Consider the following 15,871-nt stretch of genomic DNA (forward strand, 5'->3'; position numbering starts at 1 on the left):
CACTTTTTCCAATTCCAGTCAGACAGAAATAAGCTATCCACAGCTTGGTTCATCAGAAACACACACAGATTTCAGGTGATGTTATATTATTAATAATTTATACTTTAAAAAGAAAAAGTTCTCAAGAAGGCAAAGGGAAAGGAAGGAAGTAAGAAAGAAAAACATACACAAGTAAAGGAAGGGAGTAAAAAGGACAACAATCAGACTTTCAATGGGAATGTCCAAAAATAACACAAACAGGATTTCCCTGCCATCTTCTCTGATCCTCTCTGAATGACTTTCTGTTTTGAGTTACAATGTAAAGTGTAACCAAAGTATGTATTCTACCACCAGCTACATCATCTTCTGATGAACTGTTAATGGTAGGTAGTTTGTAACAGCTGCATACTCCACCCATAAGCAGGGTATAGTGGTTTTTTTGTCTTCATGTGATAACTACACCCAGCCTAAAGGGGGTCATCTCTGCCAATGGGCCATCAAGGACTCCCCAAAATATTCTATGACTCATTGGATTACATAATTCCATTGTCAAACTCCCCACCCTGAGGGAGGTATTGAACATTCCTGCCTGGATTTTAGGGTATATAATCTTGAGGTTTAGGGATTTACAGCCGCCACCACTGGACATCTGGGGTAGAACCAGACTTTCTTCAGGACCACTGCTTTCAACCACCACTTCAACAGCACTGCTACCGCTGCTTAATCGGATGGCAACTACCACCCTGGCCAACCAGATATCAGGTTGTCCTCGGACTTTGTGGTTTTAAGCCAGTTTTTCTTACTTTATTGCATTTATTGTAATCTTTCCATTAAATTGTAACTCTGACTTAAACATCTCTTGCAAGGTATTTGTGTGGGGTTAATTCCTCCCACTCAATAAGGTTTAAAGGTGAGTTTTACTGAACCTAAAAGGAACAGAGGAATGTTTGTCATGTTTTGTCCCAGCCTCCTGCTGAGAGCAGGTTTGCCCCTGAGCAGGCTGCACGGGCGGATAGCTCAGTCCTCTTTTGGGGACAGAGTGCCCGAAACCCAAGCCCCTCTCAGCCGCTGGCAACCTTTAGCAAGCATAAGGGATATCAGCTCTTTAGTGATTCTCAGTTCTTTTGAGTTCAGCTCTTTTGCTTGCTAAGGCACCACTGGCCGGCGGGCAGACGCAGAGAGAGAGAGAGAAGGCTGCTCCGGAGTTCCACAGCGATGGCTTTATTGAAGGTCTGTGAAGGGTTCCAGCGACGGCTATGCTAACCAGAATGGGCTAAAACATCCCATTATATAGGGTATAGGGGGATCCAAAATTGTCCAATAGCAGGGGTTAAGGAGATGTGACCTATGGGCTTACAGAGAGATAAGCAAGGGTCTGAAAGGCGGAAGACAGGGACTTCTTTGCTATTTCACCATGACTTCGCATTTCCTATCTTTAAGCCTCTGCTCTCCACGGGGCCCTAGCAAGCCCATGGTCTGCTACAGCATTTTTCACTTTTTTCTTTGATTTTCCATTGTCATATTAAAAAAAAAGATGTCTAAAGGGAATGATGGGAAACTACACTTCTAAGTCCTTCACAACTAAATACAGTGCTGGGATGCAGAGACCTCAGTGAAGGGTAAAAAAACAATTTTGCTTGGGTTTTTTTTTGTTATTGGTTGTTTGTTTGGGTTTTTTTTAAGATTGTCTCCTGACAAACCTAAGAAACAAAACCCAAATGTTTAAATCCACACTTCTTTGTTGCTCTCTGTTCCCTCTGCTACTGCTATATTTTTATATGCCAGTAGCACACCTTTACAAGCACCGATAAAGGGGTTTTTTTCTCTTTTTTTCTTTAAAAACATCCAAAGCCTAAAGTATTTGAAGAAAAAAGATTTGTCCCTTCCAATCTCCCCACTGCCATCCCTGCTTCCGCCTCCTCCCTGGCAGTGCTGGGACAAGAGAGGAAGGGACTGGGGTGAGGTGGGGGACAGACACCCAAACTGTGAAGTAGAGATCATGGGTAATCTGCCAGGAACGAGCCCACATGTGAGAGCTTTGGGCCACCTGCTAGCCACATGCCATGGTGGGTGAGCATTGCTGGTCTGCCTCTCCCATCAGATCTGGGAAAAGGTAACCGGGAAGACCTGTGCTGGGTTTGGCTGGGGTAGAGTTAATTTTCTTCCCAGTGGCTAGTTTAGGGCTGTGTTTCAGATTTCTGCTGAACACAGGGCTTATAATATAGAGATGTTTATGTCATTGCTGAGGAGGGCTTACACAAAGCCCTGATCTTTTCTGCTTTTTGTACTGCCACACTGGCAAGGGGGTTGAGGGTACATGGGAGGTTGTGAGGAGACACAGCCAGGACTAGCGATCCCAACTGACCAAAGGGATATTCCAGACCGTATGACATCATGCTCAGTATATAAAGAAGGGCAAGAGGGAGGATGACGTTCGAAGTGATGGTGTTTGTCTTTCCAAGTAACATGTGATGGGGCCCTGCTCCAACACACTTGACATACTTTCTGATTCCTTTGCCACTCTCAAGAACTAAATTTGGTTGCGCTGTTCATTCTTTGGGTTTGTTTATTTATTTATGGACCTTTATTCTATCTGTGCTCCTTGTTGAGTCTGTTTCAGGTCAACTTTTATCTGAGTTTTCACTCAAGTGGCAAGACCACAGGCAGGCAGTGAAGATGCAGGTGAGCAAAGGAGACTTTAAGGGAGAGCATAAAGGATTTTGACTTTTTCTAAGCAGAGATTACATATGGGTTTCAAACAAGGGGCCTCCCTTCCCAGCTGACAGCAGCAGCTGAAGCTTCTGACTTGCTCACAGAGTGGCAGGGAATTGAATCAAAAAGAAGAAAGAGGACAGCCCTTCCTTGGGGAGTAGGAAGCAGCATATGAGCTATTCTAAAATCCCTGCAAATACCGACTTGGTTTTAGGTCAGGTTCTCCTTTCCCCTTCTGGTCTGTGTGCTTCCCCCCTCTCCTCTCGAAACAAAAGGGAAATCGGTAGTTTTAAAAAATCTTCTGAAAGCCAACCCGGCAGATGGTTCTTTCCATGCTGGGGAGGGAACAAAAAGAAAAACCTGACAGGATACACATCACTGAGATGTGACAAAGATGGCTATGGTGGCTGGCCTCTGACTCAGGAAACTCACATAGGCCTATTAAACCATGTGACCAAAATGGACAGAGTCAACTTATATCTCCAGCATGCAGCTGCTGTACCCCACAGGCTCATGCTAAGTTTTATTAGCTTAGGTCAGGCCACATAGACTGAAATAAATACAAAGTTTCTCTATATTTCCATCCTACCTTTTCAGCACCTTAGGACAATCCCTCATGCTAACATCTTAGTAGGTAGAAGTGAAGTACAGAAGCCAAAATCACAATGTAACAGTAAAAGGCTTCTTTAGACAGTAATTAGTAACTGTCCTTCTTCAGTTAAGTCTTATGTACACATCAGTAATATGAATTCCAGCAGATGCAGAAAGTCAAGGGTAAGTCACTGTCAGTCCTTCTATTGCACTCAAATGCTTCAGGTTAAGGATCTGGCTATCACAAGCTGCTCTCCCTTTTCTTTAAAATATCCTCTTCCCTCTATATGACATCATAGACAAATTACCACTCTCTTCAAGGGTGCACCAAGCAGACCCAAGGACTCCACATCCCAAGTTGCCTCCAAGGATGAATCATGACTTGGCTACCTGCCATGGCTGCCAAGCAAAGTACAGGGGGCAGCAAAAGATGTGCTGCCATCTTGCAGAGCTGCCTCGTGCTTCACAAATTCCCACAGAGCACATTGGCAGTTGCTGTCCCCGAGTGACTAGCAGCAGCTCCTGCCCATGCCCAGAGTTGATGACCTAAGGACAGATCAATCTCTCCCCATCATGCTCTTCCCAGGTCCTCTTGTGATTAGTGTGTGTCACAAGAGGAAGCAGGCTTTCCCCCCCCACACTCCCCTTCAAATTAGGAATATAATACAAGTAATCAAGTAATGCTATGGAATTAAGAGAGAGAAAAGGATGGAGGGAATTAATCCTAATGATTACATAAATTATTGAAGAAAAGTATACCATGGAAAGCAGGATGGGTTTGAGAAGAATTCTCAGCTGAGTGCTGGTGAATGCAACGTCAGAAAATGGGCAGGACAAATTAATTATCCCCATCTAACCTGCACATATATGTGGTATAAGAAATAAAATACATCATCAATCCAGTACCGTGAGTTCCCAGTGGAAGATGCAACAAAACAAGTGTCTTCAAGCTCGCCACTAATACAGATTAGGAAGGAGACTGATGTAAAGACTGTCCCTGCAGCTGAAAAGACATTGGTGGGAGGCAGAAATGAGAGATGATCAAACACCTGCTAGTGCTGCTCCTCCTCACTGGAATACTATCTGCCTCAGGTTTATTTTTCTTAGTCTTAGATTTCATCAAATTACCCACCTGTGAATACAGCAAGTGTCACCGTCATATTTTCTGAAAAATCTCTTTGCCCAGGATTCTTCTCCTGGGAAGCTGAGAAGCCTCAGAGAAAAAGGGAAACAAGATTAACTCATTTGCTTCTCCTGTGTTTTGCTGCTTTTGAATGTGGTTGAAGATTGTTTATCCAACATGTGATTTGTTTTTACTTATTGGCCAATAACGGCCAAGCTGTGTCAGACTCTGGAGAGAGAGTCACAAGTTTTCTTTAGTATCTTTTAGCCTTCTGTCTGTATCCTTTCTGTATTCTTTAGTATAGTTGAGTATAGTTTTAGTACAGTATTCTTTAATATAATATAGATCATAAAATAATAAATTATCCTTCTAAGAACATGGAGTCAGATTCATTATTCCTCCCTTCGATGGGGGTCTCAGAAAATACCACAAGCAAGTACCTACCAACCCATCATTCATTTAGGTGGAGCTGCCTAGGCCAGCACAATATTTTAGCATATACTGGAGTGCAGAGGAGAGTACTGAAAAAAGTCCACTTAGAAATAAGTTGTTCTAGTTTGAAAGCCAACCACTGGGAGATCCCAAGTCAGAAATACAATTTAATAGGAAAATTAAAATAAATGCAATAGTACAGAAACATTGACAGAGTCAGGATACAACCTGACACCCTGTTTTTCAGGGTGGTGCTAGCAGTCCCATTAAATGGTGGCTGCAGTTCTCTTGAAGTGATAGATGTGGTTCTGTTGAAGAGGTGATCCTGTAGAAGGGTCTGGTCTTCCTCTGAAGGTCCAGTGGTCGTGATGTAGCTCTTGTTCTCTGGGAATCCAGTAGGTAAGGCTGCCCGTGATGTTCCACATCTCAGATTATATCCAGGTAGGAATGCTAGGTTCCTTCCCCTGGGCAAAGCATCTCACAATGGGATGATGGATGATGTAATTTCATGAGTCATGAAGTGAGACTTGATGACCAATTAACAGAAGATATCTGCACACAGAGGGAGTTATCAGGGATGAGTCATGGAAGAGATAAAGAACACTGCCCCACCTGAATTTAACAGTTTATGGAGATGATAATTGAATTCTTTCTTTTGGTTGCATTTTACATTGTAACCCAAGACATTAATGTAGGCTCTACCTCAGAGGTATGAGAAGACTATTTCCTATGTGTCTTCCTGGGAAACACTTGCAAAGTGTGTTACAGAAATGCCTTTTCACAGAAGTACCAGGTGGGGAACCAGCAACGTTGCCGCGCAGAGAAGCAAGGGCATGATCAGTGGCGACACATTGAACATCCACTTCTCAGCCTTCTCCTCCTCAGAGCCATCAGCAAGGACAGTGGGGCCATGGCCTCTAGTTCATTTGCTTGTGACCCTATGTTCCTCTGGAGAGGAGGAGTGTTGGGCAAGGCAAAATTATCTGTAAATCCCCTTGGGGCTGATTCCCGTCTGAGCAGTGCAGATGGAGACTGCCTCTCAGGAAGCTAGGATGCTGCAAAGTGAACCACCCAGTTTTAAAGTGGTACAGTTGTTGTAACACAGATGTCAATAGAAGATACCATCTCTCTACAAACCTTGCCATGCAGGTGAGACAGAGCCATGAGAAACTGATGAGAAGGTAATGAGTCCTCCAGTAGATATTCTTCATTCCACTCTTACCATACTTTGGGGTTTACAGACCATTAAGGGACTTAAGGGCCTCTAGGTTGACTAATTGAATGTTGGCCCCAAAAATTCACCCTTCTCATCTCTGCATCCAGCCCTAACTCTTCCCTGAGATAAATTTTCTTTTAAAGCTAGCAGTGAAGATACAGAGAGTTAGTTTTGAAACAAATTCACCAGTTTCAATGACAAATAAAAGAGAATTGGCTTTCAGAAGGGCTATGCACCCAATGCTTGAAGATCCGGCCACCACCTGGGAGACTCAGTTGTGTCATGGTAAAGCAACCAGAGCTCAGTGAAAAAGGTCTGTCACCCTGGCCTGCAACAGGTTCCTTGTGTGAGTCACTTAATCTTATTATTCTATTTCACATTCTGTACTAAGAAACAAGATGGTTTCATTTCTCCTTTTATTTCTACAGTTTGTGAACTTGTTGCAGGAGGACAGGCTCTCCTGATGTCTTCATATAAGACCTAACAACAGTAAACATGGATGTACAATAAGAATGTGAGGCACCATCTTAAAATGAGCCAGGTAGAGACCCATTTAGTTCTGCAAACACAACTACAGTTGACTGTGTATCTTGAATGACCATGTCATCTTCAGCAATGCTACCTTCCACAGTGGCCACAGTCCAAGCCACATGTCAAATACATATTCTCATTTCTATAGTAAGACACTGTGATGGGTTGATGCTGGTCAAATGTCAGTGCGCCTATAAAAATCATTTATTTATTTTCCTCTGGTGTAGTTAAGGCAAAGTGGAAGTTTTCTAGAGTAGAAATCCATTTTGATTGAGGTGAAATGTATATATTTAAGTCTGTAGCTTGCTGTTTAGTCTGACTGCCTGTTCTCGTGAAGGGCCTGTGCTTGGAGGGACTGCTTCAGCAGAAGGACGAGATAAGGGGGGAGTGGGGGGCAGACAGAGCAAGGCAACCTGACCCAGGAGTTCTTTCTGATAAAGAAGAATTAGCAATTAGCGGCAAGTGTCACGCGAAATTAGTGGAATGAATATGCATGAACCTATTGTGAAATTGCATGCATATGTATTTGAGAGGGAGATAAAAGGGGATCTGATCTGGCGTTCCCAGGGGTACGCATGTCATTTTAGGGGAACGATTCCCACATGCATCCAGCACTGTAATAAACATATCGGCTTTACAACTTTCACAAAAGTTGTGGAGTTTGTTTGCTTCAGCAAATCATAGTTAAGCAGAGAAGGAGGAAAGAAAACTCATGGGGTGACATAAGGATTAGGAGAAAAACACTAAGGGCAAAACAGGCTTAAAACTTTAAAAGGTATAAAGAAAAAATTATTAGCAGAATTAAAAGACGATAATTAGAACCAAAAATAAACCATTAGAACACCTTTCCCCCACCCCCAGCCCTTCTTTCCTTCCTACCAACAGCGCAGGGAGACAAAACATGGGATTTTTAATCAGTTTGTCACTTCTAAAAATCTTTCTTCGGTTCACTTAGGGAGAAGAGTCTTTTGCTGTGCCATGGGGTCTTTCCTACAGGAAACAGTTCTCTGTGAACTTTTCCAACATGGTTTTAATTTTCACGGCTAAAAGTCCACCTGGAAATTGTTTGCAACGTGAAGTCCCTCCCACGGCTTGCAGTCTTCCCACAACTGCTTTTCGTGGGCCATTTAGCTTATATGGTGCAGTTTTTAAGGATGAGCTGTTCTAGTATAAAAGCAAGCGTCCTCTTCCTCTATCTCTGAAAGCAAGGGCTTTCTCTCTCTTTCTGTTCAAGCCTCTCAACAGATGACAGCTTTTCAGCATCCACATGCTCCAGCACGAGAGCCTTTTTCTCATAGCCTGTGGGTGAATGCTGCATCCCCCCACGCACTTCCTGACTTACAGGGAAAGAGTTTGTTGTATTATAGTCCTCACCATGGCTTGCAGAAGAATCACAGCTCCAACAATTGGAGCACTTCCTCCTCCCTCTTTTGCACCGACCTTAGTGTCACCATATTGTTCTCCTCATGTGTCATCACTTTTTCCTTTTCTCTGACTTGGGAGAGAATTGGTGTTTGTAGATCCATTTGTTCTCAAGTTCTGTCAATTGAAACAGTTTTTATAGAGCTCTGCAGCGCTGAAAGGTTAATCTTGTCCAGGCTCTGCAATTGGGGAATTGCTCGCCATGCTTCTCTCTCTATTGGTCACGTAGTCTCCACCAGCACTGCGCAAGCTGTGCCAGCTGCTGGCTCTACTCCGCGCCTTTTCTTCATGCAGGATGCTGAATAAAGAAAAGCTGCTGCCGCTGCTTTTGTCTTTCTGGCCTCAGCATGGCTGGTTAAAAGCGGCTAAGCAAATAAAGTCCGTTGCGAACAATGCCGAGACAACTGCAGCCGCACAGCGCCGCCCTGGCCACATAGTTGCTCGCGACGCCGGGATGGCCTGCAGCAGCATGGCCTGGCAGCTGTGCCAGGAAAGGGTCCAGCGGTCCCCTCTGGAAAGGGGCCCTGGCCGGCCCCGCCGGGGAGGGGGGCCCGACTGGACTCTCCAGTCCTCTGTAGAGAGCAGGGAGCAAGAGAGCTTCCAGCGGTTTTTTTTTTTCATTCTTAAATATGTTATCATAGAGGCATTACCAGCTTTTCTAATTGGCTTAGCAGTGTGCCACTTATCAGAGCTAGCCAGCGATTGGTTTTGCCAGGCACAGAGGAAGCTGCTAGCAGCTCCTCACAGAGTATCACTTCCGTGTTTTTTTCCCCTTCACCAAAAATCAATTATTGCTAAACCAGCACAGACACCTTAGCTCTTACCCTGTCCTTTTCACTACTAGTTCACGGCTCCAACAAAAAACCACAAAACAATGAAAATCAAGAAAAGAATAACAAGGTGTTTTGCTTGATACTACCCTGGAGAAGTAGAGTTTGCTGACCATTCTACTCGGAAGCAGTGTCATGCTACTGGTGCATGCACCATGGCTTGAGAATCCATCTCTTGATAGCAACTGCCTGCAGCTCAAGGTCCATATATAGTCCTGATGTAGAAATAGACTGGTTTCCTAAGGAAACAAGGCTAATGTCACACTGGGTTTGTGTATATGTGAATGCACACATAAGCTCCTTGCCTGCCTGCATGATCCTTTCTTCAATGTTGTTAGAATATTTTGTCCAGTTTTAATAAAATTTGATGCAAGAACAGAAATCTTTGTGATAAAATACTCCAAAAACTTTTGTTCAACTTATTCACTGGCCAGAAGAAATGGACCCCTGAGGGAGAGGAAAGGGAGTGCTGCATGCAGAAAATGATGCTGGAGTAACGCAAGCACGTACATGAAGGACTCATAGCCCTGTGCATCCCAAAACCTCTGCAAACAAAGACAGAACCAGTAAAGAGGTTTGCAGCTCTGGGTGCACATGCCATTGTGTCACATCTCTAACACATCTCTGTTAGCCTGGAGACCATGGTGCTTTTGAAACAACCAGTGTGCACTGAGTTGGCCAAGCCTTTATGAGGCTGCCAGGAACAGCACCTATCCCCTCCTGTGGTTCAGTAGTGGGGGACCTCCAGCTGGACCGCCAGCTGGACCCCCAGCTTCCTGCACTGGTCCCAGTTACTTCCCCTATTGCTTCCCTGCAGCATCTCCTAATCCCTAAAACCAGCACTGGGGACATTTTATCATGGTTTGAGAAGAGACGCCCAGCACAAGCAAACAAAGAAATGTCACAGAAGGCCATTGAAATTCAGCAGTGGGAGAGAGGGACTTCTGCAAAACAAAACCTGTCCTCAACACAGATGGCTCCCGCAAGCCCTGGTCATATGGCAGCTAATTAAATACACTAGTCTTCCTCCTTTGGCACTCCATATTCAGCAGTAAAAGCCTGCTTACACTTCTTCAACCCATCCCTTCCCAGCCAGATGTTTGCTTCCTTAAGAAATACTTGGCTACATTAAAAAAAAAAAAAAAAAAAGAAAAAAAAAAAAAAGAAAAAAAAAAAAAAAAAAAGGTCACAATTGTTTGGGAGCAGGCAAACAGTGAGATATGGGCATCATCTGGCTCAGGCAGAGGACCCAGCTGGCACAGCTGGAAAAGACACTGTGCCTTATTCCCATCACAACATATCCATGACACGATGCAAGACAGGTGCTTCTCTAGCAGGCCTTGGAGAAGGAGAATGAAAGGTAACAGCTGAGATCCAACCCTCCCTGCTCATCACAGGGAGGATTAAACCACCTTCAGGAGGGACCAGCCTCCTCCATGTGACTACAGGGGAGCCCAGGAGGACTCAGAGTCCAGTTTGGGCACCGCAGGTGCCTTCAAGGACCAAGATGAACCTGGGCCTGAGTGGTTCTCAGCTCAGAGCAAAACTGCTTTCTTAAGCTCTGAAGTTTTTACAAAGAAATCAATGCCTGCTCTCTTTTTGGGTAGAGCCCAAAGTAGTTATGGCATCCACAACTCTGGGCAACCTGCTTCAGTACCTCACCACCCTTTGGTGGGAGGGCATCAAACTGCAGCTGTTTCATTTGTGCCATCAGCAATATGGTACATAGAAAAGCTAGCCAAAAAAAGAAACCTGTGATGACTATCAAAGAGCTGAGTTTGTGTAGCATTGCACCCATACACTTGTGTAGAAAGGCTGTAAAAACTCTAGGAGCCTCCTGCCTGTTAGAGCAGCTCTTAATTGGTCTCTCAGCTGCTCAAAAGCTAGTTTCACCTTAAAGGCAATTAGAAGAATGCATCCCTACTGTGCTGGCACTTCTGGGGCTCTTCCACTATTCCATAATCTAGGAAGAGGCTGAGGTTTACTCTGCTGGTGTGAGCTTCAGATACCTGGCACCAGCATAATTTAGAGCAGCCTCAAGGCTTTGCTTAGAAAGAGTAGGGATCAAACCAGCACTGATAGAGTTTGCTCCTCCTCAGGGGGAATAATAAATTCAGGTGCTACTTCATGAGGTGCAAAACAACTGCTCCCACCCACCAGACACAAGAATAGCACTTGCAGATCAGGTTATGCTGAGCTTATATACAGTCTGTGGGGCCTCTATATATTCCCTGTATCCATGAGCAAGGTGGTAAACTCAAATAATAATGCTGCTTTCATGTGCAAGGTAAATGTGTACATTGGGCCAAACTCTCCTGGCAAAAATCCACAGAGGACAGTGGAGTGATGCCAGCTGAAGGTCTGCCCCACTGGTTTACATGCATTGTTCCCTCCTGCTGCTGCCAGTAGCTGCTTTTCTGGAGTTTGTGCTGATTAAAGCAACAGACAATCAAGCAGCCTAACTCTGAAATATCAAAACCACCAGAGTCATTTAAATGTGACAATCACTTTTTTCTTTAACCACTACTGTAGCTCTCAGTGGTTCTGCAAGGACATGCAGAACCATTGTTCTGTGGGGGTGTCCTGTGCAGGGCCAGGAGTTGGACTCAATGATCTTAGTGTGTCCCTTCCAGTTCAGGATATTCTATGATTCTATGCAGAAGGCTCCTGCATGCTCCCAGGGAAACCCATAGCTGGACCAGACAGGTACAGCTCCATGTTTCAATTTGCTGCTTCCTCTTAACTATCTTCCCCCCCAAAATTTCTGTAACTACTGAGACACACACATTGGCCATGAAAGTAATTGTGCTGCCAGCACTGGAACCCCTCCCACTCATTTCCAGTCTCCTCCTCCTCCTCCTGTAGTGACTTTCATCATATCTGCAAATATTCAGGAGGAAAGGGAAGTGGAAATAAGACGTTGCTTGGTGCTAAGAAGACAGCCCATTCCTCTCAAAAGGTGGGAAAATTTCAGTGTTATAAGGCCAAATCTCTGCTGTGGTAAAAAGAGCTACTTTTTTCATGCACATAGATGATGCCATTTAGCAGTATTCTGAGGAAAAAAAAATCACCTTAAATTGTTACTTTCCTTTCAAGTTCAGCTTCTAAGAGAAGTGCTCTCAGAGTGAGTAGTGTTAATCCCCTTGGACTCTCCCTTAATTTGATGGGAAATGATGCTTCAAGAAGTGATTTAGAGTTTTGAAAATTTTGGTCTCAGTCAGTCTGCCAAGAAAGCTGTGTCCAGGGAGAGCTGTTAGCAATTATCCTCCTCAAGGCTTCAAGTAGCCCTTTGAGTATTCAAGTGTGTATGGGAGGAGAGGGATTCAAGCTGCATGAGCAAAAAAGCCAAGTCATGCCCCGAGCTCTGATCAGTGGGTGTCTACAACCTAGATGAATTTGTCCAGGTTTTGGAGATACTCATGAGTCTTTCATCAAATTTGGGTTCCTGTCTGAACTCATCATGATGCCCACATGCTACTAAGGAGACAGAGTATCCTGGGCTACATCAAAAGAAGTGTGGCCAGCACATTGAGGGAGATGACTCTGCCCCTCTACCACTCTGGTGAGATCACACCTGGAGTGCTACATCCAGCTCTGGGGTCTCCAACACAGGAAGGACATTGACCTATTGAAGCAAGTTCAGAGGAAGGACACCGAGATTATTAGAAGAATGGAACACCTCTCCTATGAGGAAAGGCTGAGAGAATTGGGATTGTTCATCCCTTAAAAAGCGAAGGCTTTGGGGTGACCTAATTGTGGCCTTCAAGTACCTGAAGGGAGCCTACAAGAAAGATGGAGAGGGACTTTTTACAAGAGCATGTAGTGACAGGAAAAGGTGGAATGGCTTCAAACTGAAAGAGAGTAGATTTAGATTAGATATTAGGAATAAATTCTTTCTTGTGAGGGTAGTGAGGCACTGGCACAGGTTGCCCACAGGTCATGCATGTCCCATCCCTGGAAGTGTTCAAGGCCAGGTTGGATGGAGCTCTGAGCAACCTGGTCTAGTGAAAGGTGTCCCTGTCCATGGAAGGAGGGTTGGAACTAGATGATCTTTAAGGTCCCTTCCAACACTCTCTGCTCTGTACTGGTGCAGCTTTACCTCGAGTCCTGTGGGCAGTTTTGGGCCTCATAATATAGAAAAGACATTAAGCTGTTAGAGAGCATCCAAGGGAGAGTCACGAGGATGGCGAAAGGTCTGGAGGGGAAGCCTTGTGAGGAGTGGCTGAGGTCACTTGGTCTGTTCAGCCTGGAAAAGAGGAGACTGAGGTCAGACCTCATCGCAGTCTTCAACATCCTCACGAGAGGCAGCAGAGAGGCAGGTACCAATCTCTTCACTCTCATGACCAGTGACAGGACACGAGGCAACAGTATGAAGCTGAGTCAGGGGAGGTTTAGGTTAGATGTTCAGAAAAGGTTCTTCATCCAGAGGGTGGTTGAGCACTGGAATGGGCTCCCCAGGGAAGTGGTCACACCACCAAGCCTGACAGAGTTCAAGAAGTGTTTGGACAATGCTCTTGGGCACATGGTGTGACTCTTGAGGATGGTTCTGTGCAGGGCCAGGAGTTGGACTCAATGATCCTTGTAGGTCCCTTCCAACTCAGCTAATTATATGATTCTATGAGTCTATGATTCTATGAGTCTATTTGTACTGTGATAAAGCCTCAACCTGACTAAAGCTCCTTCGTCTAATGCCTAGGACAGAAAACAGCACTACACCCAAAAAGACTTGAGTAGTCACAAGATGTCCCTCTCCTGACCAGCGCTGCTTAAACACTCAAACTAAATTTATTTTAAGACTAATTGTAGGTGACACTACTGAAAAATCAAGCTAATGGCAAAACAAAATGGTTAAACAGATCATACAAAGAAAGGATTTTCTTATTTTCTTTCTTTTCCCTTTCCTCTTCCTCTCCTTCACTAAATGAAAAAATAAAAAGATTAATTTTTACCCAAACTTAAAGTACCAAAAATTTCTCCCCAGAAGGATATTTCAAGAAGATGTTATGCATCTGGGAGAAAATGAGACTTATACTGGAAGCATTTTCTGAAACATAACTATACTGTTTCTCACAAAATGCTGTCCCGCTTAACGAAGCCCTTTGCCTGGTAGACAGGAATGGATTCAGTTGTTCACAATGCACATTCCTGTATTATTAAAATGCAGGTGAAAGCTTTAACTGCCAAAAGACTGAAGCATTAGCACTCAGGCACAAAGCAGTTTAGAAGTGGGCTCCTTCATTTACCACTCATGCAATTATTAATCTTAAACCTCAATTGCACATAAAAATAAAAGAAGCCTGGCTGAACTTTTGATCCCTTCTGAATTGGTTAATCTGAAGCATAGTTCAAGATCATCTCCGCAGTGTATGCAGTGATGCAGGATGACACCCACTCTGTGTTACTTCCTGCATGTCCAAGCAAGGCTTTGCAAACCTTGCAAAGGTTATGTCTTGGACACAAACTGTTTGAGTAAGTTTAATCCCCTCCTCTCCCTCTGGTTTCAGGAGAAAAGGAAAATACAGAAAGAATAAGACTTACCTTCTTTCTGGAGTGTGGTCTGTCATCCTCTTTAGTTGCCTTGCTATTTTTACCAGCTCGAGAAAGCTTCTCCTCCCCAGACTGCTTGATGGTGATTTTGATCTCAGGAGGGCATATATAGTTCTCCAAGTTCTTTGGGGGCTTCTTAGCTCTCTTGGTGGTCTGGATCTTTAGTTTTAAACTCCCCTCTGTAAAGTTAGCCTCCTTGATGGAAAATTCCTGCTCCTCCAGGCTGTTTCCCACCACCCATTTCTCACTGTCTGCATTGGAAGTGGAATCCACATCTCTCCCAGAACCCAGCTTGTCCTCTTCCTCAGGCTCCAGCCTCTTGCCACTCACCAGGATCCCTTTCCCCGATCCTGCCACAGGCAGCATCGCCTCCTTCACACAGCAGGAGGCAGACAGAGGCTTCACAGAGGTGACAGTGGCTCGCAGAAAATCTGCATTACCCCCCCCTTGCCAAGAACAGCCCAGAGTCGCTCTGGGCTCCATAACAATACTGCAACACCCTGGAGTTTTATCAGAGGGAAGGGGAGTGCAGGAGGGGATGAGGAAAGCAAGGGCAGGTACGATCCAAGGGAACGAATGGCAACTGTCCACCAAATTCAATGTCCTAATTGCCCAAAGGCTGCAAGGAGCTCAGAAGAGACCAGATCTGGCACTGTTAAAAGAAGAGAGAAGAAAAAAGGAAGTTAGCATGTGCACGCATATGGAACATGAGTGTGAAGCTGATTGAAGCAGAGCACAGAGCACGCTTGGGCTTCCCCTGCATCTCAAGGTCTTTCCTTGAAGCAAAGACTTGCCAACATTTCTGGGGGCTGGAACTGGTATCACAAAGCAAGGAACAATAACCACGTGTATTGCTAAATTGATGAAAAAAAAATATATGTAGTCTAAGTGTAAATGCCTTTAACTCAACTTGGGAAATAAATAAAATAAATGAGCAGACAACCAGCTTTCCACAGTCATCAACCCTTGTTGCTTCGAAGTGCTTGCTGTCACAGGGTTTTTCCAAAGGGAAAATAATAGACGCAGATGCTTGCCTTGGGTTAAACAATACTCAATGACCAGAGTACAGAAAACATGGCACTGCCCTATGAATGAGTGTCTTGGGTTACAATGCAAGATGTAACCAAAAGTATGTATTCTATCACCATCTATTAAAACCAGGTGGGGCAGTGTTCTTTATCTCTTCCATGACTTATCCCTGATAACTCCCTCTGGGTGGGATATCCTCTGTTAATGGGCCATCAAGCCTCACTGCATGACTCATAAATCTACATCATCCCATTGTGAGATGTTCTGCCCAGGGGGAGGAACCAAGCATTCCTACCTGGATATAATCTGAGATGTGGAACACCATGGGCAGCCTTACCTACTGGATTCCCAGAGAACAAGAGCTACATCACGACCACTGGACCTTCAGAGGAAGACCAGACCCTTCTACAGGATCACCTCTTCAACAGAACCACATCTATCACTTCAAGAGAACTGCAG

General features: G+C 44.5%; 1 protein-coding gene across 1 annotated transcript in view; it reads right to left on the reverse strand.

Moving 5' to 3' along the window:
• Positions 1-14,866, reverse strand: part of LOC129132406 (SET-binding protein-like) — a 232,488-nt gene extending 217,622 nt beyond the window's left edge. Inside the window, exon 1 of the mRNA XM_077193200.1 lies at positions 14,375-14,866. Within this exon, the coding sequence (XP_077049315.1) occupies positions 14,375-14,866 (492 nt within the window). The remainder of the gene's footprint in view (positions 1-14,374) is intronic.
• Positions 14,867-15,871: the final 1,005 nt, after the last annotated feature.

The sequence above is a fragment of the Agelaius phoeniceus genome, chromosome W, assembly GCF_051311805.1.
Source record: "Agelaius phoeniceus isolate bAgePho1 chromosome W, bAgePho1.hap1, whole genome shotgun sequence".
NCBI lineage: Eukaryota > Metazoa > Chordata > Aves > Passeriformes > Icteridae > Agelaius > Agelaius phoeniceus.